The sequence below is a fragment of the Phocoena sinus genome, chromosome 3 (assembly GCF_008692025.1).
Source record: "Phocoena sinus isolate mPhoSin1 chromosome 3, mPhoSin1.pri, whole genome shotgun sequence".
Taxonomy (NCBI): Eukaryota; Metazoa; Chordata; class Mammalia; order Artiodactyla; family Phocoenidae; genus Phocoena; species Phocoena sinus.
The window spans coordinates 173,946,635-173,970,595 of NC_045765.1; the positions used below are offsets into that span (position 1 = coordinate 173,946,635).

Sequence of the window (23,961 nt, forward strand, 5' to 3'; positions counted from 1 at the left end):
CTTTTATGTCCTTGTCTGCTAGTTCCAACATCTGGATCATCTTGAGGTCTCCACTGATTTATGGATCCCATTTTCCTGTTTCTTCATATGTCTAGTAATTTTGGTTTGTTTCCAGGACACCATGACTGATACATTGTAGAGACGCTGTATTCTGTTATATTCCTCTGGAGAGCATTGATTTTTGTGGTGGGTGTTGTTGCTGCACTGTGGTTTTGCCAGGACTGGACTGAAACTCCAAATGTGTCTCCCTGTGGTGACAGCAGCTGAAACCTCTGAATTTTTAGCTTCTGCTGGCAGCTCAGGACCTGCCTCTCTTGTGTGTAATTCAAGGATCAGCCAGAGATTTCAAGAGTTTGTGCACAGAATTTGGGGTTTGGCCTCTCAGGCTCTTTCCTTTCTGGGACTTCCTCCCTCTCTTTTCAGCTCCTGTGGTTGCCCTGACCTCTAGCCTCTGATTTTTCAATCCAGTCAGACTGTAGGTTTCTATATGAGTTTTAGCTGCTCTGCATGGCCCCAGCTGGGACCTGCCCTCTGAGAAAAAGCCATAGAAAAACAAGGAAAAGTGTAGAGCCCATCTGGTGTCTGCCTTCATTTACTCTCTCTTCAGTGTTGTGTTTGTTGTGGGTATTTTTTCCAGAGCTCATGGTCATTACCCAGAGGACAGCTGGCTGGACAACCATTGACAGCGGGTCCATTGCCAGGACAATGGGAGCCACTCCACTGGTGCCCATCCATGAGGTGTGATTGTCATGAATTCTTCTCCCAAGTCTTTAAGTCAGAGCCAATCATGAAATCATAAGAAAGAAAAGCTTAAAATGTGTGCTTCCTTGTATGTGGAGCACTCAGGAGTGGGCGGACACAGAAGAAGGATGGAAAAGCCTCTTGGGGAGAAGGGCCCTGTGGGTGGAGCGGGGCTGGCGGCTGCAGACCCAGCTGGCGCTGGGGCCAGGCCACTCACTCATGGCTTCACTTGACAGCGCTTGTTAATTATTATCATTAATGTATATAATTATATGTGACATCACCAGTCACACCTGCTGTGTGGTTGCTGCCTGCCCTGCAGGGGACGGCATCTGGGTGGACGTCTCTGAGCACAGGACGAGGGTCCTCGGGCCAGTGCCTGCCCTGGGAGGGGCTTCGGGGACTCCACGGCGTGACTGTAGAGAGTGCTGGAGAGTCAGCGCTGGGAACTGCGTGTGTGTCTGTGTCCCTGTGTGTGTCTGTGTGTGTCACTGTGTGTCTCTGTGTGTCTCTGTGTCCCTGTGTGTGTCACTGTGTCTTGTGTCCCTGTGTGTCACTGCGTGGGTGTGTCTGTGTGTCTTTGCCCCTGAGTGTGTGACATTTCAGGTCCCACCCGGACCGCTCGTCCTCCCGAGCGGGGGGGGGAGGGGTCCCCTGTGCATCCCAGTGACTTCCCATCCTTCTGCTGGAAGTGTTTCACCATTCATCTGGTGACTTTGAAGCAGAGCTGGACTTAACAAGGCTCGTATGTGTTAAAGTAAAACCAAGGGATTTACTGCGCCGCTGCATCGCGTGGACTCAGCTGAATCCGGCCGAGCAGTCCCTGGGGGCGGTGGCCACAGAGGGCCTGACCCTGGGCCCCGGGCTCCCGGCCGCGTTCTGAGGGGGCGTGAGGGCCATTGGCAGCGACCTTCCGGTGCCCGCCCTGCCCAGGGCCCCCTCCAGAATGGCGGGCTGGTCGCAGGGCCTCCGGACCTTTACCGTCGGTCCGAGGGTTTGTAATTAGAAGCAAACACACGTGTCTCCGCTCTTACCGTCCTGCAGCCGTGCCTAATTAGCTGTGACTCCCCAGGCCTTGGCGATCAGAGACCCGCGGGCTCGCAAGTCCCTGTTGGGAGCCCGGCGGGCGGGCAGCTCCGGCCCGGCCTCGCGCGGCTCCTCGGGGCCCTGCCGACGCGGCGCCCCGGGGTCTGTGCTCCACAGAGACTGCGTCCTGCCTCCTGCGGTCGTTAGCGCTCCGCCGGGTCCCGGGTGCACGTCACGTGCTCTCCCTGCATCGGCACCTGTAACACTTGTGGGGTCCCAGTCGCCCGCGAAGCTGCTGCCTGCGGGTCTCGGCCTGGCTCTGGCCCTGCGGCGGACGTGCACTTGGGCCCCACGTGGGCCCTTTACACATAGGGCGCGGGAGTCCCTCGAGGCCTCAGGCGGCCTCCACCCTCCCAGCCTAAGGGTTGGCTTCCCAGCAAATGCGGGCCCGATGGGGAGGGCTGCCCCCGCCACTCGCTTCCCAGGGGCGCGGCCCCGGGACACAGGCCCTCGATGTCCGTGGCCCAGGCTCTGGGTTGGCCGGACGTGGAGGCCCCAGAGCTGCAGGGCCCAAGGTACCGAGGTGGCTGCTCCGAACTGCTTCACGGGCCCTTCTGTCTTTGGAGGCAAAGGAGGCGAAGGTTGGGAGGGGGGCATCAGGACCCGCGCTGCTGTTGGGGTCTCTTGGCGAGCAGGCCCCCGGCAGGTGCCCCCAGCAAGGGTCGGGGTGCCAAGGGGTGGCGGCGATGAGCCCCTCCACTGTCCTCGCAGCTTCCCCAGAAGACGCGGCCATCCGGGGCCACGGATGCTGGAAGGAGGGGCCCAGCACGTGCTCTGGCCGCTGCCTCCACCCCGTCATCCCCGCCGTCTCGCAGAAGCTGCGACGTGAGTGACTGTCTGTCCTAACCATGCACAGTCCGCGGCCGAAGGCAGGGTCTGGCCCCCCGGGACCTGCCCCACCGGGAGCGGCCTCCCTCCTGGCTGGTGGACAGCATCTTCAGGCACACGTGGACGCCCAGGCACCTGGAGCTTGGCCCACCAACTCCTAAAACGCCCATTATGGGCTTAATGGCTGAGCCACTAACAGATTGCCACTTAAGATCAATCCAGCCTTCAGTTTAATTAGCTCATTACAATGCGGACTGCCGTCTGATGGTGGTCACGGGAGAGCCGCCCGCGGGCCTGACCGGGCCCAGCTGGCAGGACGGCTCGTGAAGAATTCCCATGAAGCAGAGACCCCGGAGCTCTGGGCGAGGACGGAGAATGGGGCCCCCTGCACACTGTCGCTCCCCCTCCCCCCAGACCAGACAGACCAGGAGCCGGGGGCCAACCTGACGCCAGCGACCTCGGACCACAGGGGAGGGGCAGCGCCGTCCGCCCCGACCGCGCGCTCAAGGGAAGGCGCGTGGACCCGCACAGGCAGCCAGTGTGCGTCAGGCCGTTCCCCCCACACCTGAGAGGCAGAGGGTGCGGACGGAGCTGCGTGACACGGGGCGGCAGGGACTGACGCGGAAGCAGGAGCTGGGGAGCGAGGGAGGGAGGACCCCCCTGGAATAAAACGTCACCCAAGAAACAGAAGGAAAGTCTCCGTGGAGCTTTACATCACAGACAAGGGTGAGAATACAGATTCAGTAAGACAGGAGCTCAAATTGAGACAAGAAAATGGTGCTGAAAATGTCAAGAGGATTTTCCTAGCTAAGAAAACTGGAAAAGAACTAACACGGTGAGGTCTGAGAAATAAGCTCGGGACAGCAGGAACCAGACGGAAGGCTTGGAGGCAAAGCACCGGCCGGACAAGAGGTCTGAGAGGTTGTGGGTGGCAGGCGGGCGGAGGCAGCCGCTGACTCCCTCCTCCCGGCGCTCGCTGGACCCCACGGGCCTCCGCAGTCTGCCCGGAACCGACTGCGAGCAATGAGCGCGCGGCACGCGCGTAGTTAGCGCGATGGCCTCGAGGAGCCGGCCTGGCTGCTGCGGGGACGGGGATGCCTCCTCGAAATGCAGGCTGAGCCAACGTCCCCCGTATCAGAGGAAGGAGGAGAATCAGCGCTAAGATATACCCTTGCTGCGAGGATGCTCTCAAAGCCAAAACATCTTCTGACAACCAGACAGAAAAAGCAACAAACTGGCGACCACATGGGAAGAGTAAAGTAAAAACCGGGCTGGTCCGGCCCGTCTCCGGGTCTGCGGGAGGCTAGGGGCCCAGCCGGGCAGATACCCGCAGACGTGAGAAGGTGGTGCCGACCTCTGGCCCCCAAGGGAGACGGGTGCCGAGACTGTCTGGGCGAGGGCCTTGCGGCGGAGGGAGCGGTGGGGTCCTGACACCCACAGGGGCTGGAGGGGCCACGCTGACTCGCGGGGTTTCGGGAGCCTTTCTCTCCGGAGTTGGGCAGGTCCTTCCGTTTCAGGACTATTTTTTTAATATTTTCTTTGTGAAATTCAAGTAAAGTTAAATTGAACATCAAACCTTCAGTAGAAAACATAGGAGAAAGGAGGGCTCTTTAAAGCATAACACAAAACTCAGAAGCCATGGAGCAGAAGACCAACAGATTTACGTAAACAGGAGACATCTGCACATAGCAAAACATGAACAAGAAGCTAAGTGACCACACCTTCGAAAGTGAAGATACACCTGCGCCGGTGCGCGAAGAGCTGCCCGTCGGTAAGAAAAGGCTGATGACCCAGTGACGCGGCAGCATGGTTCACAGAAAAGGAAGAAATGTCTCCCAAATGGGAAGAGACGCTCAAACCTCACTCGGGATAAGAAAGTCAGGTTAAGATGCCGTCTCCCACCTGCCTGGGATGAGGGACAGGTGACCACCGCCCCCAGACCCCCCGTGGGCAGGTGAGACGGGCATCTGTGCAGGACACAGGTGAGCGCTCAGTAGGCCCCGCCGTGCACAGAGGTCGGAAGGCACGCCCGTCCGTCCACACTGTGTGTGTATGTACTTCTTTCTCAATGGGTAAAAAGTTCAAGTCGCATTTTCTCTGGGTTTTCAGGGCTTCCTTCCAAGCAAGAGCATGTGATGTGAAGTCAGCCTGGGTGTCATCCACCCGTTTTCCAAATTAATAAGATGCTCTGGTAACCAGCTGCTGTAGACGAATGTGGCGCGGGGTTGGGACTCCGAGTTCCCCAGGGGCCGAGTTTTGTTGCTGTTGTTAAGGGCCACCTGGTTCCTCGGCACCTTCCTGCCCCGCTGGCCCCGCGGTTGTCAGAGGAGATTGAGATCCGAGGTCCACTGGGAATGTCTAATCTGGGGAGACGTTCGGCTAAAGACTGAACACGAGCCCCAGGACCGGAAGCCAGCCCTGGGCCGCCCCTCTCTGCCGCCTTGGCAGGGGGTTCGCTAGGGGTCAGCGGTCACTCGTGCTCCGCACCTGGCCCTGGGCCCAATGACCCGCGGTGCTGGCCTCAGCTCCAGGGGCCCCCAGACCAGCGGGCACCGGGGGGGTGAAGGAGCAGTTGAGGGGCCGTCCCAGACGTGACCTCCGCTGGAGCCTGGCCAGGCCAGGAGGACAGCAGGAGACACACATTGCGTGGGGAACAGCAGCTCTGGTGAACGGGGTGGGGTCCCGGGGGAGGCCCTCCGTGCAGTTTGCTCGGGGCTCGCTGGGAGTTTGGGGGGCAGGAGCGGACGCCACCCATGCCCCAGAGAAAGGCACAGCCTCACAACTGTCCAGCAGGGAGGGGACTCGGGACGCGCCTGCGGCTCTGGGCGGCTTTTCTAAACTCGGCTCCCGGCTGCCGAGCCCATCGGGAAGGAGACGAGAGGACAAGCCCGCCGTCTGTGGACTTCAGGGAACCCCTGGGAGGTGCAGAGGAGGGGCGAGAGCCGCAGGCCTTTCTATACCAGCACAACTCCCGAGCGGCCGTCAGAGCCCAGTGCGGACTCCTGGGCCCAGGGCCTGCTGATCCTGGTGGCCGGGGGGGTCCTGGGGCCTGCAGGGGTTCTTGCGCTGCCCTGTGCGCTTGGCCTTCGGGGCCAGGAGCCACGGGGCGGACGGGGCGTGGGCACGGCCTCCCAGGTCTCCTCGCAAAGCCTAGGGCGGCCCCGACCGGCCGTCACTCAGCCCGGGGTGCGGGAGTGTGTCGTCAAGGGAAGACGCGTCTCTCCGGGTCCTTGCCGGGTGGCCGGGGGTGGGGGGGAGCAGGTGCCGCCAGAATGGGGCTCTGGGGCGCCGACCCGTCTTCCCCACGTCAGGGCCCCTCTGACGACGCTGGGCCCAGAGAGCCCCTCCTGGGGACCGTGAGCCTGCCAAACCCCGATGCCCCGCGCTCACGGGCAGGGCAGGGCTGGAGGACTTCCAGGGAGCTGGGGCTCGTGCTCAGGCACGGCCTCCCTTGCCGTACCCGCGGCGGCCACCGAAGCCTGGTAACTGTGTCACGTGGAAACGTTGAGGCATCAGCCTCCCGGCCTTTGAGTCTCCCCACGAAGGCGGGACCCCTCTGCTGGCTCCTGGGGAAGCACCTCTACCTGGGGAAGCAGCTGCCCTCACCCCCCACCTGCCACGTGTGAAAACTTTCAGAGGAAGAAGCTCGCTCCCAAATCAAAATGTGCAGCTGGTGGTGGGGTGCCAGCGGGTCCTCGGGTCCTGGAAGCAGTGCCCGTTCTACCTCCACCGGCTGAAACCTGACCCTCCCCGCGCCACAGAGTAGGGCCCGCACCTGTCATGCTGCGTCTCAACCAGACGCGGAGAGGACCGTCCCGGGGGACGAGGCGCAGTGACACGGGCCCTCCTTCCTCAGGGAGCCCCCTTGAGAGCCAGCATCTAACCCCCAGATGTCCCCTGGCTACCAGCGAGGACACAGGCCAGGGACAGGGTGCAGGGCTCCTGGATCAGAACCCGCGGGACCCGGCCCAAGAAGTCTTCCCTGAGACAGCTGGGACGGGTCAGCCTCTCCCACTGGACGCCCCGCCCCCTGCTGCCCTGGGGGTCCTTGCATCTCAGGAGACAGCTCTCCTTAGAATACAAAAGAAGACCTGTCCATAAGCAGAGCTTGCGTGAGTGAGGAGAGCGCTATCTCAAGCTGCTCCAGCTGAAGAGCCCACCTCCTCTGTCAACATCCCGACTATTTTGAAATCAGACTTAACACAGGATTCTTAGCACATTTTCCCCTGAGTCTTAACACAGAACAAAGGAGAAATGGCCCCACCTGTTGGAGTGCACGCCTCCCTCGAGGTCCTGGCAGGGCTGACAGGTGAGGGGGCCGTCGCTGGGGTGACCTCTGCGGCCCCGCTGTCCCCCGAGCGCGTGACTGCGGCGGTGGGACTGATTGCTGCTGGGGAGCCCTGAGGCCCTGGCCTTACGAGGCTCTCGTCCTGGGCACTCTGACCCCAGGAGAGCCGAGTAGAGGGGACGGCCGGCATGGGGTTCCTCCACGGAAGATCAAAACACAGCTAGGCTTCAAGCAGGGTGAGGGTCCCGGTCACCAGGTACGGCACGAGGGATGATGTCGGAGGGGGTCCGTGGGGCCTGGGGGCCTGCGGGCCCTGCACTCCGCCCACCAATCCGGGCCTCCGTCCCCAAGCCACCGTGCAGCCCCTCTGGGCTATCACAGGGGGCTCCCTGTGGAGGGGGACCGTTCTCTGAGCAGGAGGCAGGGGGACATCTGAGGAGGGTGTCCTTGGGGCCGGGGCGACTGGCAGGGCCTCCTCTGCGGCCACAGACCCGGATGTCGGGCCTCGTTTCCCGAGTTCACGTCTGTCCTGTGGTGCCAGGCCAGACCCCCCATTGCCCCCCACCGTGGGGTCCCGGCCCCCCTGGACCCCTCCCTACCCCGCAGGCTTCCACCTGTCCCACAAGGTCACCAGCGTCGTCCCCGAGAGCGCACTGCTCATCGTGCTGGGCCTGGTGCTGGGCGGCATCGTCTTGGCGGCCGACCACATCGCCTCCTTCTCACTCACACCCACGGTCTTCTTCTTCTACCTGCTGCCGCCCATCGTGCTGGACGCCGGCTACTTCATGCCCAACCGCCTCTTCTTCGGCAACCTGGGCACCATCCTGCTGTACGCCGTCATCGGCACCGTGTGGAACGCGGCCACCACTGGCCTGTCCCTCTACGGCGTCTTCTGCAGCGGCCTGATGGGTGAGTGGGCACCGCCCCCCGACCGGGGGCTCATGGAGGGTCCTGGGGGGTCCTCAGGGCGGGCTCCAGGCAGCCTCGTTTAAGAAAGCCCAGGACGAAGAACACAGACCTTAAGGCGGGGGTGAGCTTAGGGGTCATCGAGAGATGTCACCGCTGGCCGCATGCCCCTCCTGGCTTGTAAGTCGTCAGTGGCCAGCCCACGCCCGGCCCCAGGCCGAAACACGTGTCCCGCTTGGGAGTAGAGTCTGGTCCGACCAGGTCAGGCAGTGGGTGGTGCAGTGGGAGTGACCCAGCTGCTGTCCCGCCCCCTTGGCGGGGAGATGGGGTCCAGCCTCAGTCCCCCCATCTCCAAGAGGCCAGGGAAAGAGGAGGAGGCCCCTGTGGCAGAGGCCGGCATCCGAGTCCCACGATCGTGGAGCCCAGGTAAACCTGCACCTGAGCAGAAGGTTTGGGTGTCACTTCTACGCAAACCGGCAGGGAAGAGCCGCGCCAGCTTCTCCTCTGTCACCGTGGCGTCTGCTGCTCCCCCACCCCCGCTGGTGTTTCCTGCCGGCTGGTTACTAACCTTGGCCCTGGCATACCTCAGAGGTGCACCCCACCCACCTGGGGGCTGGCCATTATCCACCGGGGAAACCGGAGCAGGTGGGGCCTTACCTGAGGCCTCGCACAGATGTACCCGATCGCACAGCCCTAAATGCAGCCCGTCCCGGGGTGGCTACGGCCGCCCCTGTTCGCCTCCGGGCTCTGCAGTTTGAGCTCCTGGCATCGGGGACCACTGGAGGTGGGTGTCGGCACCCCGGGCGCCAGTCCACGCTCAGCCTTGGCCTCAGACACTTCCACCAGCTGAACCAGACCCAGGGCCAGGCCCTCTGACTGAAGGAAGGGCACGGCACCCCCGAGCCCCATGGTGGGGCTCACGACCTACCTTGAAGTCGCAGTGACAAGACTATAAAGAAACAGGGGCCGAAGGTCCCCCGCGTGGAGGAGTCACCTCGGGACTCTGTCCTCACCCCGTGGGGAGTGCGCACTTCCGCGAGCCCCCGCTGCCGTCTGGCACCACCCCCAGGCCCGGCCGGGAAGCCCACGAAGGCTAGCGTGAGGCCGCACGCGCCCGGCCAGGCCTCCCAGGCGCCTGAGCCGCAGGGGCCGTGTGGGTGCGATTAGACTGCTTTCATCGGCGGTGCCTTAGGCAGTTGGGACCATCTAAGGCCATCGGGCCACCTCCAGCTCCCAGGCCCAAGGGTAGGTCTTGGGGTTTGGAACGGGCATTCCTGCTCCTCAAGGGCCCACAGCTGTCTGAGGCCTGTGCTCAGCCCTTGTGACACAGCTGGTCAAGGCCGGGTGTCAGCCAAGGTCATGGAGCAGAGCAGCGCCCAGGGGACACCCAGAGCCGGGGCCCTGCCGCCTGGAGAGCAGCGGTGGGTCCCTGCTGAGCGGCGGCCGGGCTCCAGGCTCGGAGGTGCGGCCCAAGGCCAGGGTGCGCCTCCGAGGAAGGGTCACCTGGGGGACGTCTGGGCACAGCGGCCCAGCACCCAGAAGCTCTGGGCCATAGACAGGCCCTGCAGGCGGGCAAGGCCGTGGCAGAAATGAGGTCCTGGAACACACAGCCTGGCGGCCCTGAGCCCACAGTGCAGTCCCGGGACCTTCCTGGCAGGGCTGGTGGGTGGTGGACTGACCCGCCAGGGAGGAGGGCAGGCTGCCCCCCCCCCCCCCCCCCCCCCCCGCACCGGGCTCTCCTGCCTGGGAGGCTGCCCGCCCCCACCAGGGCTCTCCTGCCTGGGACGCTGCCCCCCCACCCAGGGCTCTCCTGCCTGGGAGGCTGCCGCCCCCCCCCCCCCCCGCACCGGGCTCTCCTGCCTGGGAGGCTGCCCCCCGCCACCAGGGCTCTCCTGCCTGGGAGGCTGCCCCCACTCCCGGCTCTCCTGCCTGGGAGGCTGCCCCCCGGGCTCTCCCGCAACGGCCCACTCGTCTTCCAGGAGACCTGAACATTGAGCTGCTGGACTTCCTCCTGTTCGGCAGCCTGATCGCCGCCGTGGACCCGGTGGCTGTCCTGGCCGTGTTTGAGGAGGTGCACGTCAACGAGGTGCTGTTCATCATCGTGTTCGGGGAGTCGCTGCTCAACGACGCCGTCACCGTGGTGAGCGCAAGCGGGAGGGAGGCACCTGCCTCTCGGGGCCTCTGCGCGCGCCCCGCCAGCGCCTCTGCCGCGCTGTCCTGCTCCAGGGCCTCCTAACTCAGAATGACCGGCAGCTTTAGTCAGATTGTCTGGTTCTTAGAGCCCACTTCACACCTTCGCAGTTAGCGACTTCACTGCTGAAATCCCACGAGCGCTGTTCCCAGCTTTGGGTCCCGGTTGGGACCCCCATTCCTGATTGTGGAATCGGTGGACGATCACAGTCTCATGGGGACCACGGAGGGGAATCAGCTGCGCTGTCGGGAGCCCGCAACCCTGGCGGCGGGCAGGGGCCCGCGTCAGCTCCGTGCGGGGCGGACAGAGGTGCAGGAAACGGGAGACGGCTGTGACTGGACGTCGGCGTCCTCCGCGACACCGGGCCGCGGGCTCCGGGGCAGTGAGGTCCCGGGCGGGGGCAGCGCAGAGCCGCCTGCCTTCCCCGCATCGGCCGGAGGTGCATCTGAGCGCCTGCCCGCTGGCACCTGGCCTGCGGATTCGCAGACACAGCAGACGTGCAGTCTCCTCTTTGCTCTTAAAGCCCCATGCTTTCGTGTCTCGTAGAAGCGGGAACTTCTGCCCGAGCCAGGGAGCTCTTCCCTTGACCCCTCCGTGAGGTTCATCTCCCCAGGACCTCCGTTCCCGTAAAGAAGCGGGGCGGCTGTGGTCTGGTCCCGTGACCTTCACGGCTGCACCGCGCCCCCCAGTCCCTGTGCGTCGGCACTGCATGGGTTTCCTTCTGGTAGCACAGCTTTGCAACCCACCCCTTGAGGGCCCTCTCCCCCGCTGGAGAGCACAGACTTGGGAGCACAGGGACAGGTTTCTTCCCTAGGGGCCTGCAGCCCACCCCAGGCTTCCCCTTGGGCCCCTGTCCCGGAGGCGGAGCCTCTGCATCATTTAGGAGCTCAGAGAGCGCGGGAGCGCCCACTCCCGAGGCCTAGGATGAGGTGTTGGGCCTTCATCTCAACGTCTTGGCGGGATAAGGTTTAAATGTCAACAGGCAAAGATGCCCCGGGTGCCACCCCACAGTCAGGGCCCAACATAGCAACAAAGTAGCTGAAGATGAAACTCTGGGTTTGTCCTGGGAAATGAAGTCGAGGATTGTCACTGTGGGCTGGCTTCGTGGTCGCCCTGCTTAGCCGACAGTGGGAAAGGCCAGGTTTTCTCTGAAGGTTCTCGCTCCTTCCAGGCTGCTCTCCTGCCCCCAGACCCCACACTGCTGCCGGGATGATTTCCTCCCCGGGGGTTTTTGGTTTCCGTTCAAGTTCCACAGGGCCTGGGGCCCGAAGCAGGGAGGGGTCAGCGCTGACCGAGGGCTGATGGTGTCCCGTCTGCCTCTGTCCCCCCAGGTCCTGTACAACGTGTTTGAATCTTTCGTGACGCTGGGTGGTGACAAGGTGACTGGCGTGGACTGCGCGAAAGGAATAGGTGGGTGACTGGCGGGGCCGTGCATCAGGGGAGAGCTGGGGCCGGTCTGTTCTCCAGAACATGGGCCCCTCAGGGCGGTGTCTGTGACGGTCTGGGACCCACAGCCCGGGGAGGAAACGGCGTTTCCACTTCCAAGTCTCGGCCACAGGTCCCTCCCTCCCCCACGTGTTTCACTGGCACGATTTGATCAGGCCCCAGGCACCCTGGGCGGCGAGGGTCATCGCTCCATCAGGCCCAAAAGGAGGCCGTGGATCCTGTATCCTGGGGGTCCCGGGCATTTCTCTGGGCAGGGACAGTGACAGCGGGCTGTCCCTGGGGGCCCAGGACCCAGTTCTTGCTGCCAATGCTCCGCACAAGGGCTCCTGGTCGCAGTGCTGCCTCCACGGGGGGGCAGCCGGGCCTCCCTCGGGCGCAGGGCTGTCCCCTCCCCAGCTGTCCCTGTGGAGGCTGGAGCCGACGCCCAGCCTGTCTCTGTCCTCCGAGAGAATCGGCCTCTTGTTCGCTGAGCTGCCGGTGCCTCGGGGGGTCAGCGGGAGACCTCAACGAGGAGCGGTCCGGAGGCCGGCGGCCAGCTCGCCTACGCCGCGGCCACAAAGGGCCATTCAGGGGCCAGCGGCAGCGTCCTTGCCCTTGCAGTGTCCTTCTTCGTGGTGAGCCTGGGGGGCACGCTGGTGGGGGTCGTCTTCGCCTTCCTGCTCTCGCTGGTGACGCGCTTCACCAAGCACGTGCGCATCATCGAGCCCGGCTTCGTGTTCGTCCTCTCCTACCTGTCCTACCTCACGTCAGAGATGCTGTCCCTGTCGGCCATCCTGGCGTGAGTCCTCGCTTGCTGGTGGGCCACAGCCTCGGGGTCCCGGGGAGGGGTGGCCCGTCCCCCGCCCGCTCTGCCTGGCCCACTTCCCCACGCTGAGTGGGAGCTCACTGTGGGCGCCAAGAATTTGATCTATTTAGTCCTTCCAGTAAGGAGTTGGTGTTTTCACAGAACTGTCAGGGGCTGCCGCACCTGCTCTGAGCAGAGAAAGGGCCCACACGCAGCCGCTCCCGGGGGCTCTGAGTCTCAGAGCTGGCCCGCTCTGGGGTGGGGACAGAAACTGAGGCAGCCCACTCCCCCGCAGTGCGGGGCCCAGGCCTCCAGAGGCCGTAAGCAGCGTCGGGGCGCGGGGGCCACACGCCCAGCGCAGGGCACCGAGTCCTTAGGGGAGGGCTGACCTGTGGGGCGGATGTTTACCTGGGACGCAGAGGCCTGAGGTGCCGCCTGCCCGGAGACGGGCCCTTAGCCCCACGGGGGTCCGGTGGGAGCGGAGCCTCGGCCTGAGACCTCACGGCAGGCCGGCCCGTCCCGCAGCATCACCTTCTGTGGCGTCTGCTGTCAGAAGTACGTGAAAGCCAACATCTCGGAGCAGTCCGCCACCACGGTGCGCTACGCCATGAAGATGCTGGCCAGCGGGGCCGAGACCATCATCTTCATGTTCCTGGGCATCTCGGCCGTGGACCCTCTCATCTGGAAGTGGAACACGGCCTTCGTGCTGCTCACACTGGTCTTCATCTCTGTGTACCGGGCCATTGGTGAGGGGGCGGGGGGCATGGGGGGCACTGGAGGGAAGATGGGGATGACGGGGGCATGGGGACCATGGGGATGGTGGCAGGATGAGGGGACACAGTCGGCCAATGGCGGGGATTGGTTGCAGGGAGTCTGTGGAGCCCCAGACATGCTTTTGCCCCCAGCCCCCAGCCCCCCAGCCCCGTGAGTGGCAGGTTCAAGAGACCCTGGGGAGCCTCAGGCTGGCCTGGCCACTGGCCCTCCTCAGTGAAGGGGCAGGCCTCCTCACAACCTTGTAGCCTCACAACAGAAATAGGACAACCTAGAGGTCAGAGTGGAAGGTTCCAGCACCCAAGGGAACCCACGTGGCTTCCCACTGACTCACTCTGGTGTGGCCACTCGGGGGCAGCATCAGTCACCATGGCACGTGAGAGGCAGGACCCTTGCTGCCCGCACCCAGCTCAGGTCCCTGGTCCCTGGTGTGTGGCGCTGACCCAGGGCCAGGGAGGGGAGGAGACGAGAGGCGGTCCAGGTGGCCCCCACGCGCTCTGCCCACAGTCACTGAACTGTGGGCTCCAGGGAGCAGATGCTCTGCGGGCAGGTGGCCTCTGGTCCTGGAGCTGCTGGGCAGTTCCACCCGTGGTCACAGTGAGGCCTGAGAACTTCCAGAGCTGCTGGGAGCAGAGCTGCGGGGTGTGCGGAGGTTGGCTGGGGGAGGGCAGGGGCCTGGGTCCAAAGTGGACAAAGGGACTTGCGGGGAGGGGGCTGCAGGGTGGAGTTTCCTGGTCCCACGCGCAGAATGTGGCAAGGAGGGCCTCGGCAGGGATGGAAGCGCTGCGTCCCCCTCCCAGAAGTGCTGAGCGCACCCTGGACCCTGCAGGTGTCGTCCTGCAGACCTGGGTTCTGAACCGGTACCGGATGGTGCAGCTGGAGATCATAGACCAGGTGGTCATGTCCTACGGCGGCCTCCGCGGGGCCGTGGCTTATGCCCTGGTGGTCCTTCTGGATGAGAACAAGGTCAAGGAGAAGAACCTGTTCGTCAGCACCACCATCATCGTCATCTTTTTCACTGTCATCTTCCAGGTACTGTGCCCTCCCCTTCCATAGTGGGCGGGACCCACTCTCACAGGCTCCAGGCCCGGGTGGGTTTGATAATTTTAGTAACTAGGAGCAGTTTTGTAGGTTTCCACGTGGCCCCACTGGGGACGCAGCGCGACTTGCCCTAAAAACGTCCTTCCTCGGTCCTTGCTGGTTAACGAAACCCCAGTTAGTATTTCATTGACCAGACATGCCCGGGAAGGGCCCCACTTCGCCTTGCTTTTGGCTAATCTAAGGAGCCGGCCAGGGGCCTCCGAGGGTGTCCGGTGACCTGCAGGTGGCAGGGGCTCCTTCCCGCCGGGAGGTGGGCACAGACCACCTGGAGCCTGGCTAAGGGGCGGCTCCTTCCTGCCCATGCGGGTGCGGGTGGGTGCTGGCTTGGTGGGCCACAGTGGGGCCTGCCCCAGCCTCAGGGTCCGGGTGCCCTGTCTCCTAGGGCCTGACCATCAAGCCCCTGGTGCGGTGGCTGAAGGTGAAGAGAAGTGAACAGCGAGACCCCAAGCTCAACGAGAAGCTGCATGGCCGGGTAGGGGGAGTGGGGAGAGGAGAGGAGAGGAGGGAGGGGGAGGGGGGAGGGACGGGTCTGTCCAGGTGATGCTGACCCACTTGCCTTTCCTCCCAAAGGCTTTTGACCACATCCTCTCAGCCATCGAGGACATATCAGGGCAGATTGGACACAATTATCTCAGAGATAAGTAAGTGACTGGAGCGGCCCCTGACCCAACTGCAGCAGGAGAATTCGGAGGCACGTTTGTCTCGGCTGTTAGCTGATGACTGTGGGACCCCCAGGCTATAGAAGGAACCTCTGGCATCACCATAACCCTAACCCCACAAAGCCCTAGTGACCTAAGAATACTGCCCTCAAAGGAGCCAGAAGCCACTGCCCACTTGTCTGGGTCCCCCCCTCCCCCTCCCGCCCCTTCGGCCGCTGGAGCTCCCTCCTCCCCCAGAGCCCACTTCTCCTCCTAGAATCCCTCTCCTCCTTTTCCTGGGAACCCCCTTCCCTCCTTTAGATCCCCTCCTCCCCCTGGGCACCCCTGTCCCCCCATGTCCACTGTGCCCATTCAGGTCTGGCCCAGCCACCTCCTTTTCTGACCCAAATAACCCAAATATTCTATTTGTGTTGGAGTTAAAGCCTCCTTCTGGGCAGGCTAGTTCTCTAAGTGTGAGAGCTCAGGGGGCTTCTCCCAGCCTACCACTGGTGCAGGTAAAAATGCACCCCGGGCACTGTAGCCAGAGCCCCGGCCCCGCCCCTGCCGGCCCACCCCGCCCTCCACCCATCTTCCTGGAGGGTTAGGCCGTCACGGGAAAACATCCGCATTAGAGGAGAAGGTGTAATCCCACTTCTACGCACAGCACACTAACGACCACGCTGCCATGACAGGAAGGTAGGAGCGACGCACATGACTGGGAGGCGGGGGTCAGGTGGCAGCATGGAGGCTTTTGCGTCCTTTCTTTCAAAGCTCGCCTGTGTGGTTGTCACAGGAAATGGAAATCAAGGTGTCCTGCCCCAGCAGCCAAACACTGTCCATCCCGAGTCCGGATGGTGGGAGGGGGACCCCTGCTCCCCACAAACGCCACCAGCGCTCCTCTGTCCCGGGGCCTCACCCAGGCCCTGCCGAGCGCTGACAGCTATTGGTTTGGCCCCCCAGGTGGTCCAATTTTGATAGGAAGTTCCTCAGCAAAATCCTTATGAGAAGGTCAGCCCAGAAATCACGAGACCGGATCCTGAATGTTTTCCACGAGCTCAACCTGAAGGACGCCATCAGCTACGTGGCCGAGGTACCAGACGTCTCGTCTGCTCGTTTTGTTGGAGTCGGGGTTGAAGCAAGACAGACACACATGTGGACAGCTGCTGGGGTCCTGCACCCCGAGGTCCCGGGGTGGGGCTGGGGGCAGCTGGCGGGCGACGCCCGGCCTTCTCGATGCCTCAGCCGCGAGTTCACCTGAGCTCCCAGGTCCTCAGGCACTCCCGAGGATGGGTCACGTCACAGCCCCCAGTCTGTGGCACTGGTGGGTCCGAGATCGCAAACCCCAACGTGCACAAGCTCCAGGTTCCAGCAGGGGCGAGGCCAGGGGATGGAAGCTACTGGAAGGACTGTCGTCTGCACCTCCGACCCTGGCTGAGAAAGTGCAGCGCACGAATCCCGGCCCCTGTGACTGCGATGCCTCCGAGGCCTCGCAGCCTGAACGGGGCTGGGAAGGTGGGAGGTGTTCTCCTGGTGGTGTCCCCCTCTGCTGGCCGCATCCTCTCTCCTGGGGACCCTCCGCGGCCCCCAGTCCCCAGGAGGTAACACAGGCTCCCAGCAGGGCACCAGCCTCCCCTCCACCCGCTGCTGCAACGTCAGTGCCTGTGACCCAGGCCTGTGGGCGCCTCCCTGCTCAGACCAGACGGGGTGGCATGTTCCCCCGGGCTGTGCCTGTGAGCGGCGGCCTCTGGCAGGCCTGCCCGCAGCATCCGCTGTGCCGTGGCGGGGTGGCCCCCGCCCGGCCACCTTTCCCGGCTCCACCCCCCTCTCCTAGGGCACCCCAGCACATGGCGCCGCACCCCGCTCGGCAGTGTGACTACTGTTGCCCCAGGGCTCTGCTCCGTGTGGCTTTAATCTGATTCTGGAGGCCTAGGGATTCCCTTCTGGGGTAAACGAGGGCAGCCGGTCTGGAGCCCCCAGTGGGGACAGGGCCACCTTCCCAATCCCGGGGGGATTCGTAGTGTCTTCCCGACACTCCCCGAGGTGCACCAAGGCGCCGTGTCCTTCGCACGATCGTCTGCGAGCCGTCCAGCTCCAGCACGGTCCCCACCGTGGCTTCCAGGGCCTCGGCTCTCCCATGGCTGCAAGGTGCCTGGGGGCCAGCACACAGCACCTCGCGGCGGCTGGGGCCCTCTGGCCGCACCCGGCTCTCTGCAGCCAGGCCACGGGTGCTGATGAGGGCGCCACCTCCTGCAGGGAGAGCGCCGCGGCTCCCTGGCCTTCATCCGCTCCCCCAGCACCGACAACATGGTCAACGTGGACTTCAGCACCCCGCGCCCCTCGACCGTGGAGGCCTCCATCTCCTACCTGCTGTACGTGCCCCAGGGCTGCCACGGGCCAGGCTCTCCCCGGGCCCCCCAACCAAGCCGCAGGCACCAGCAGTGGGCACGCTGGGGCTCCCGGCACGGAGCGGAAGGGGCGTGGGAAGGGGGCCAGGGCCCCCGCACCAGATTCCCCCGTAGTGTCAGTTGGTGCTGGTGGTGGCACTGATTCAGAGGCAGCAAGGCAGGGCCGGGCGGTAGATTTAAGGCCGGAGGCCTCATTGGGAGTGCCCCCTCCCCCCGCCACGAAAGACAGGGCCGCCGGTCCTGGATTTCAGGCCGCCAGCCTCTGCCCGGCCGGGGTGCTTGACTGGGGCTTGCGGCCAGCTCAGGGCTATTCTGGACATCACCCACCGGCAGCCATGTGCCGGAGAGAAGGTCGGGACTTTGGAGGGGCGGGTGCACTGCTGGGGGCCGAGAAGCCCTTGGGGGGACGGCCCCCAGGTTGCGTCGCAGCGTGCGCTCACCGAGGCCCCGCACAGGAGGGAGAACGCCAGCGCCGTGCGCCTGGACATGCAGTCCCTGGAGCAGAGGCGACAGAGCATCCGCGACACGGAGGACATGACCACTCACCACACGCTCCAGCAGTACCTGTACAAGCCCCGGCAGGAGGTGGGCATGCCCGGACCCCTCCCGCCAGAGCCTAGGGCGGGGCAGCATTCTCACCGCGCCGCCCCCCACCCCGCCCCAGACAAGGCGGGTCCTTGCTTGGCGCAAGAGGGCTCCAGCAGGCCGGGAGGGGGCAGGGGAGGGTCGGGGCTCGGTCCCCGGGCTCACGTCCGGGGGCAGCCCTGGCCCTGCGGACACCACCAGCTGTGACTGTCCGGCCCCCCTCCTCCCCCAGTACAAACATCTCTACAGTCGACACGAGCTAACTGCAGACGAGGACGAGACGCAGGACAAGGAGATCTTCCACCGGACCATGCGGAGACGCCTGGAGTCCTTCAAGTCGGCCAAGCTGGGCGTCAGCCCGCACAAGAGGGCCTCGAAGCTGCTCAAGAGGGAGCGCGTCCAGAAGCGGGTGAGGGCGCCACGCTTGGGCTAGCCTCACCGAGGGGGGTGCCCCGGCGGCAGGGCCGGGGGTCTCCCGGGGGGTGGACAGGCGGATCGGGCACGACCCAGAGCTGTGAGCAGTTTCCTTCTGTCTCTCAGAGAAACAGCAGCATTCCCAACGGGAAACTGCCGATGGTGAACCCCCTGCACGATCTCACCATCAAGGAGAAAGGTACGGCTGGGCCGCGGCAGAAACGCTGCTCAGCGGGGACTCAGGAACGCGCGAGGGGCAGGCGGGTGCAGAGCGCTGTCCTTCCAGGGAGACCCTTCCCCTCGGCACCCAGGACCCTTGCTGCCCTGCTCTTCCCGCTGCAGCCGCTCTGGTGCGCAGTGCCCTGGAGCTGGGCTCCGCATCCCCTTCCCCTGTGGCCACGTGGTCCCAGCCCCTCCCTTCCAGCTCGCCCCCGTCCTCAGAAAGGCCAAGTGTGGCTGGGGGGGGGGGGGGGGCAGCGGGAACCCCCGGTGTGGTTCTCTTTGCCCAGCCCCGTGCTGGTGCGAACCTGAGGGCACCGCCGTCCGTGAGCTGCCCAGAGGCTGCTGGGTGAGGTGGAGGCAACGACAGCACTCGGGCTCGGCAGGCCGGTCCGGGGCGCCGGTCAAGAGCGCGGGACGAGGTCGTCTGCGCCTCCAGCCTGTTCCCCTCATGCTGCCCCTTCCCTGCCACCAGATTTGGAACTTTCAGACCCTGAGGAAGCCCCCAGCTATGATGCCGAGGAGGTGAGCAGGGGGATCGAGTTCCTGGCGAACATCACGCAGGACGCAGCGACAGACTCCCCCTCAGGTGAGGGGACGGCCCTCTGCCACCCCAGAAACGATCACTGGAGGGAGGGCCGGACAGTCGAGCGCCGGGTCCATGTGGCCACACGGTTGTGGGCAGCAGGCCGAGGCCTCTGCTCTGAAATAAGGGAGAGCGAGAGCCGGTGGCCCCCAAAGGCCCGTGACCCTGACCTTCCAGGTGACCTTCCAGGGTGTGGCTGCCTGCCGGACGAGCTGGTGTCTGACGCCAGGGCAGCTCCCTCCCTCTCTGCCCTTGGGTGTGCCTGGGGAGCTGATGAGCCGCTGCCCTTTCTCCTAGGAATTGACAACCCCGTGTTCTCCCCGGACGAGGACCCCGGCATCCTCTCTGCGGTGCCACCCTGGCTGTCTCCTGGGGAGACGGTGGTGCCCTCCCAGAGGGCCCGCGTGCAGATCCCCCACTCTCCCAGCAACTTCCACCGCCTGGCACCCTTCCGCCTCAGCGGCAAGTCCGTGGACTCCTTCCTGCTGGCCGACGGCCCCGAGGAGCAGCCCCACGCCCCGCCCAACTCCACACTCATGTAACTGGTCCCTCTAACCCCGCCTCTCTCCTCTGCTCCTCTCGCAGCGCCCGCCTCCTCCCGCCTGGACCTGAGCTTCTGCACACTCTCTCCGGCAGCTGCCTGCCTCCTTCTAAGCCTGTTCTCACAAGCCTCTTGTTCCAGCGCACGTTTCTTAAAAGACCCATCTGACTTCCTGCTTCTCCAACCGAGCGGGGTGGGGGATCACTGCTGTCGAAGGACGTGACTGTTTTAGGCTGTCGGTTAGGAGAACGTGAGCTCAGAGCGGGCGGGGCACAGGGAAGGGGAAGGTGCTTTTCTCCCTGAAGGCCTGCGGCCCCGGAGAGCCCACTGACTGACAGAAGTGAGTCCAGGAGAGACCCTCACACCGAGGGCAGTGCAGGGGGGCTCCCCGAGGGCCGGCGCCTCTGGGGCAGTCTTCTTCCCGCGGCTTCGCCTCCGGGCCTCGCACCCTCCTCGGGCCTGGGGTGTGGTCCCCGGTCCCGCCTGGGCTGGGGGCGCCGCGCTGCCGCGCGCTCACGCCGGCTTCTCCCGCAGGTGACACCGGCTCCGACGCGCCGCTGACCGGACGCTCGTCCCCGCGCGAGGCCCAGCCCGCCGCCGAAAAGACCCCGCGCGTGCGCGCCCCGAGCCCGGCCCCGCCCAGCCCCGCGAACGCCCCGCCCACTGCGCCGCCCGACCCCGATACGGGAGCCGGGCCTGCTCCGGGGACGGGGCCAGAGCGCCGCGGGCTACCTGGCGCGCACGCGCGGTCGGCGGCGGCGCGCCGCGTGCATAGCCGGCGCTCTTTCCAGCGGCCCCGCGCGCGCCGCCGCCCCGCGTTGCTCAAGCTGTCTTCGCTGCAGCCGTCGTGCTACGCGCCGCCGCACGCGCTGGAGCAGGAGGAAACGCCGCTGTGATGGCCGCCCACCAGGGGTCTGCACGCACGACCTCGCCCCCGGGGTGTGCCCCACGGCCGCGCCCCCCTGGGGTCTCCGCCCCGCCCCCATGGCCGTGCCCCTCGGGGGGGGGTCTCCGCCCTCATCACGGCGGCTTTCCCGGCATCTGCACCCATTACCTCGCCCCAGGCGATAACCTCGACCCTCACGACCTCGCCTTCCAGGGGTCTCTACCCCGCCATAGCCGCCCATCCGGGGATCTGCTCCCATGGCCGTGTCGCCTGGAGTCGTGCCCTCCATGGCCTCACTCCCAAGGGGTCTTCCGGTCGCCTGGAGTAGCCCTGGACACTCACCCATCCACTTGGGTGCTGGAGTGGACAGGAGCTGGACTCCCCGGGGACCAGATGTGCAGCAAGGCCTGAACCTCGGCATTGCATAGGGTTCCTGCAGAGAGGCCGCTGCGGGCCAGGAAGTGGGCCGTGAGCCGCCTCCACCTTCTGGGAGGCCTGGGCAGGTGCCCTTGCCGGGAGACTCCATTGTGGGCCCTCTGTCCCGTCCTGGATTTGAACTGAGCCGGCACTTGTGTTACTGTTTCCACAGTCACCCCTGACTCAGGGACAGTCTGTGCTTGAGTTCTTGCCACCGGTGTCCATTCTCATCACTGCTCGAGAAACTGAGACCCAAACCAGATGAGATTTGCCCACTGTGATACCCACCCAGGGACTCCAGGCCAGGCTGGCCTCTCCCAAAGCCCCCAGGCTTCTCACCTTGGGGCAGCCCCGACTCCAGGCTGGGATGCGGGATATCTTCGTGTCCACTCACCAGGTCTTTGAACCACCTGTCACCTTAGGGACTGTAGGTACAACCGCAGAAACATTCTGCGTTTGCTCATGCTTTTTGTGCTGAGATTCCCAGAGCCCAGCCCTCGCCCCGCAGACACCCCAGTCTCAGTATGGTGGCTTCTGGGTCTGTAGGCTGATGTGCAGATCTGCTCACCACGGGAGCCGCTCGCTCAGCCGTCACCAGGACAGGAGTGACACACGGTTTGCAATACTTGTCCCCACACTTGCAGCCATTTTGACCCACTCTGAGCACAAAAGCCAGCCATTTGTCTGACGCACAGACCAAGGCACATGCTCCGTCCACTCGCTGCAGGAGTGGTTCATCCAGAGCAGGCTGGCCGGTCCAGACTCCACAGCCCAGCCAGCCCGGCATCTCCAGCTGCCTTAACAACTCCCCTGGACCGCTGGACCCAGATCTGATTACCGGCTGCAGGGCCAGAGGCTGAGCCGGGAAGAGCAGCTCTGGACGGCCACTCGACACAGTAGACAGTAAACTTGCAGGTGGCCAACCTCTCCTGGGCTGGCTCCGCAGCCGGTGTTTTCTGGGATTGGGAGGCAGGCTCTCTGTGACTGGCACAAGCTGAGCGCAGCATCGTGAAGGTTCCAGGCCGGACATTTCAACCTGAAAGACTGTGTTTGGTCTGTGACACGGTGTTATAAACCCTAGTACTGTGGATACATTTCATAAATGAGAATCCTAGCTGTTCTTGTCATTGTAAAACAGAATGTAAACAGTCTTATGAATGTATCTCCTTAGGAAAACTTGTAAAATTTTTTATTAGGAAAGAATTCTTATTTATTTAATACTGAACTTTGGCCTACTTTGTGGTAGACCAGAAAGCACACAAATTTAGGGGTCACTCTCACGTCTGTAGTCACACTGCTCGCATACTGTGTACTATTATCGATCTCTATTGTTAAAGGAGATTTAATGGAGAAATTTCACTGAAACTGGAATTGGAATGCATTTTAAGCTATGAGCGGTGAAGACTGTGAATGCTAGTTTTGTGAATGTAGTCTAGTCAAGCAAGCTTTGTGTGACCCGAATCACAATCCATGTGCCTTATCAAAGTCCTGCCCCACGTGCTGTCGGCAGCGTCTGGGCAGCGCCCACCACAGACCCTAGGACACCTGCTTGATCAAGTCCATTAAAAATGTTTCAAGGCGTTTGGGAGAAAACTTTGTTCACAAGTGAGAGTTCATATCAAGGAGGCTTTAAGGAGCCGTCTTCGGCAGGCAGACTGTATTCTGGCCCTGAAATTAACGCGTACGCGCCTGTGCACGCGGGTGTGCCCGCGTGCGCGTTAGGCTCAGGGGTAGTGCAGAGGCTGTGCCACGGCCTGGGCCCTGGGAGCCAGTCCCTCCTCAGCAGAGACTGGACATGCACCACTCTCTGGCTTCTGCGGCAGGGGCAGCCCACCCGGCCAGAGTGGGAGGACCAAGCACCTGTCCCAGGCGTGGGCCCAGGGCTGGAAAGAGGTGGGTGGGGACAGCGGGGTCCAGAGCCTGGGGGGCAAGGAGGCGGCTCTGCAGGTTTGAGAGGAGGCTGGTGGGGGAGGCAGCCGAGTGGGCGGACCCCATCCCCCAGGTGGAGCCACCTGGGGCTGTGGGTCATCTCCTGCAGGTCATCCTTGGGGCCTCCCTGCCAGAGACAGCCTTTGATTTTAATAGTTAAAATTTTTAATTTTACTGTAAAAAGAAAACAGCAAGTCCAAGTGGAGTCCACAGACACTGTTTCCAAGAGGAGCCTACCCAGTAAATTTACAGCCCTTTCCATGTTGGTGGAAAGCACAGACTCCAGCAAGGAGGGGGCTCTTTCCCGCAGCTCCCCTCACTCCCTGGGATAAGAAAGTATCACAAAGCAGGTGGCTTCAAACAACACTTACTGCAGGGAATCGGCATCAGGTGAGGGCAGGGCCGCGCCACCTCGGGCCGCTTCAGCCTCTGGTGCTCCTAGGCTACGGGTAGCAGCTTCACGACAACCCCGTCTCCACGTAGCGTTGCCTCATCGGGACAGCCACGTCTGCTTAGGGGCCCCACCTCCACTCTTCCACGTTGGCTGCCCAGGCAGGAGGGTGCACGGGGCAGCTGGAAGCCCCCGTGTTGCCCCCCAGCCCCGACTTCGTCGGAAAAGGAAGAAACCCCCTGCTTCCGGGATCCGTCGCGGGGTGTCCTTGTTACGGCAGCGTGGACTGTACGTGGGCAGGTGCAGGGGGACAGCACGCCAGGCAGTGCGACAGACACACAGGGTCAGGCGCCCCTCTCCCCTGCTTTTTGGAAACCCGCTGAGAGTTGGAAACTTCCCGACTTGAAGGACGCTTTTCGACTGAACTTACAGGGAGAACCGCCCCAAGACTCGGTGAGTCTGCCACGGGCTGACAAGGTGAAGCTGCCTTCCAGCATGGGCCGCAGGCTGTCCGTCCTGGTGCACCCACTCGCCCTGCCGGGCACGTGGCAGCCTGATCAAGAGGCAGGCACTGGCCTTCGGTGTGGGTGCCTGCTAGCCTTTCGCCCAGTGACCCGGAGGTGACCCTCCCCTAGGTGCCGGTGTGGACGCCACCGCCCACCCACCGGGACGTGGCCCTCACCACACCTCCCAGCACATCCTGGCCCCGCTGGAACATGGTGGCATCTGGCGCTCAGCTTGGGGCCCACCATCGCACAGGTGTCCCCAGCGACCGAGGGCCCTGCCTGCCCTGTGGTGACCACTGTGT

General features: G+C 63.9%; 1 protein-coding gene across 2 annotated transcripts in view; it reads left to right on the forward strand.

Annotated features, from left to right (window-relative positions):
- The window catches only part of SLC9A3 (solute carrier family 9 member A3), a 39,835-nt gene extending 17,422 nt beyond the window's left edge, over positions 1-22,413 (forward strand). The window contains exons 2-17 of one of the 2 annotated variants that reach the window (XM_032629228.1): positions 7,550-7,852; positions 9,829-9,989; positions 11,372-11,450; positions 12,087-12,264; positions 12,796-13,016; positions 13,871-14,073; positions 14,525-14,614; positions 14,713-14,783; positions 15,741-15,870; positions 17,034-17,149; positions 17,641-17,770; positions 18,003-18,179; positions 18,311-18,383; positions 18,879-18,992; positions 19,287-19,527; positions 20,065-22,413. In XM_032629228.1, coding sequence (XP_032485119.1) covers positions 7,550-7,852; positions 9,829-9,989; positions 11,372-11,450; positions 12,087-12,264; positions 12,796-13,016; positions 13,871-14,073; positions 14,525-14,614; positions 14,713-14,783; positions 15,741-15,870; positions 17,034-17,149; positions 17,641-17,770; positions 18,003-18,179; positions 18,311-18,383; positions 18,879-18,992; positions 19,287-19,527; positions 20,065-20,068 — 2,291 coding nt within the window. In that variant the 3' untranslated portion in view covers positions 20,069-22,413. Of the gene's footprint in view, positions 1-7,549; positions 7,853-9,828; positions 9,990-11,371; positions 11,451-12,086; positions 12,265-12,795; positions 13,017-13,870; positions 14,074-14,524; positions 14,615-14,712; positions 14,784-15,740; positions 15,871-17,033; positions 17,150-17,640; positions 17,771-18,002; positions 18,180-18,310; positions 18,384-18,878; positions 18,993-19,286; positions 19,532-20,064 lie in introns of those variants that run through there. The other variant, XM_032629229.1, reaches the window with a different exon arrangement.
- Positions 22,414-23,961: the final 1,548 nt, after the last annotated feature.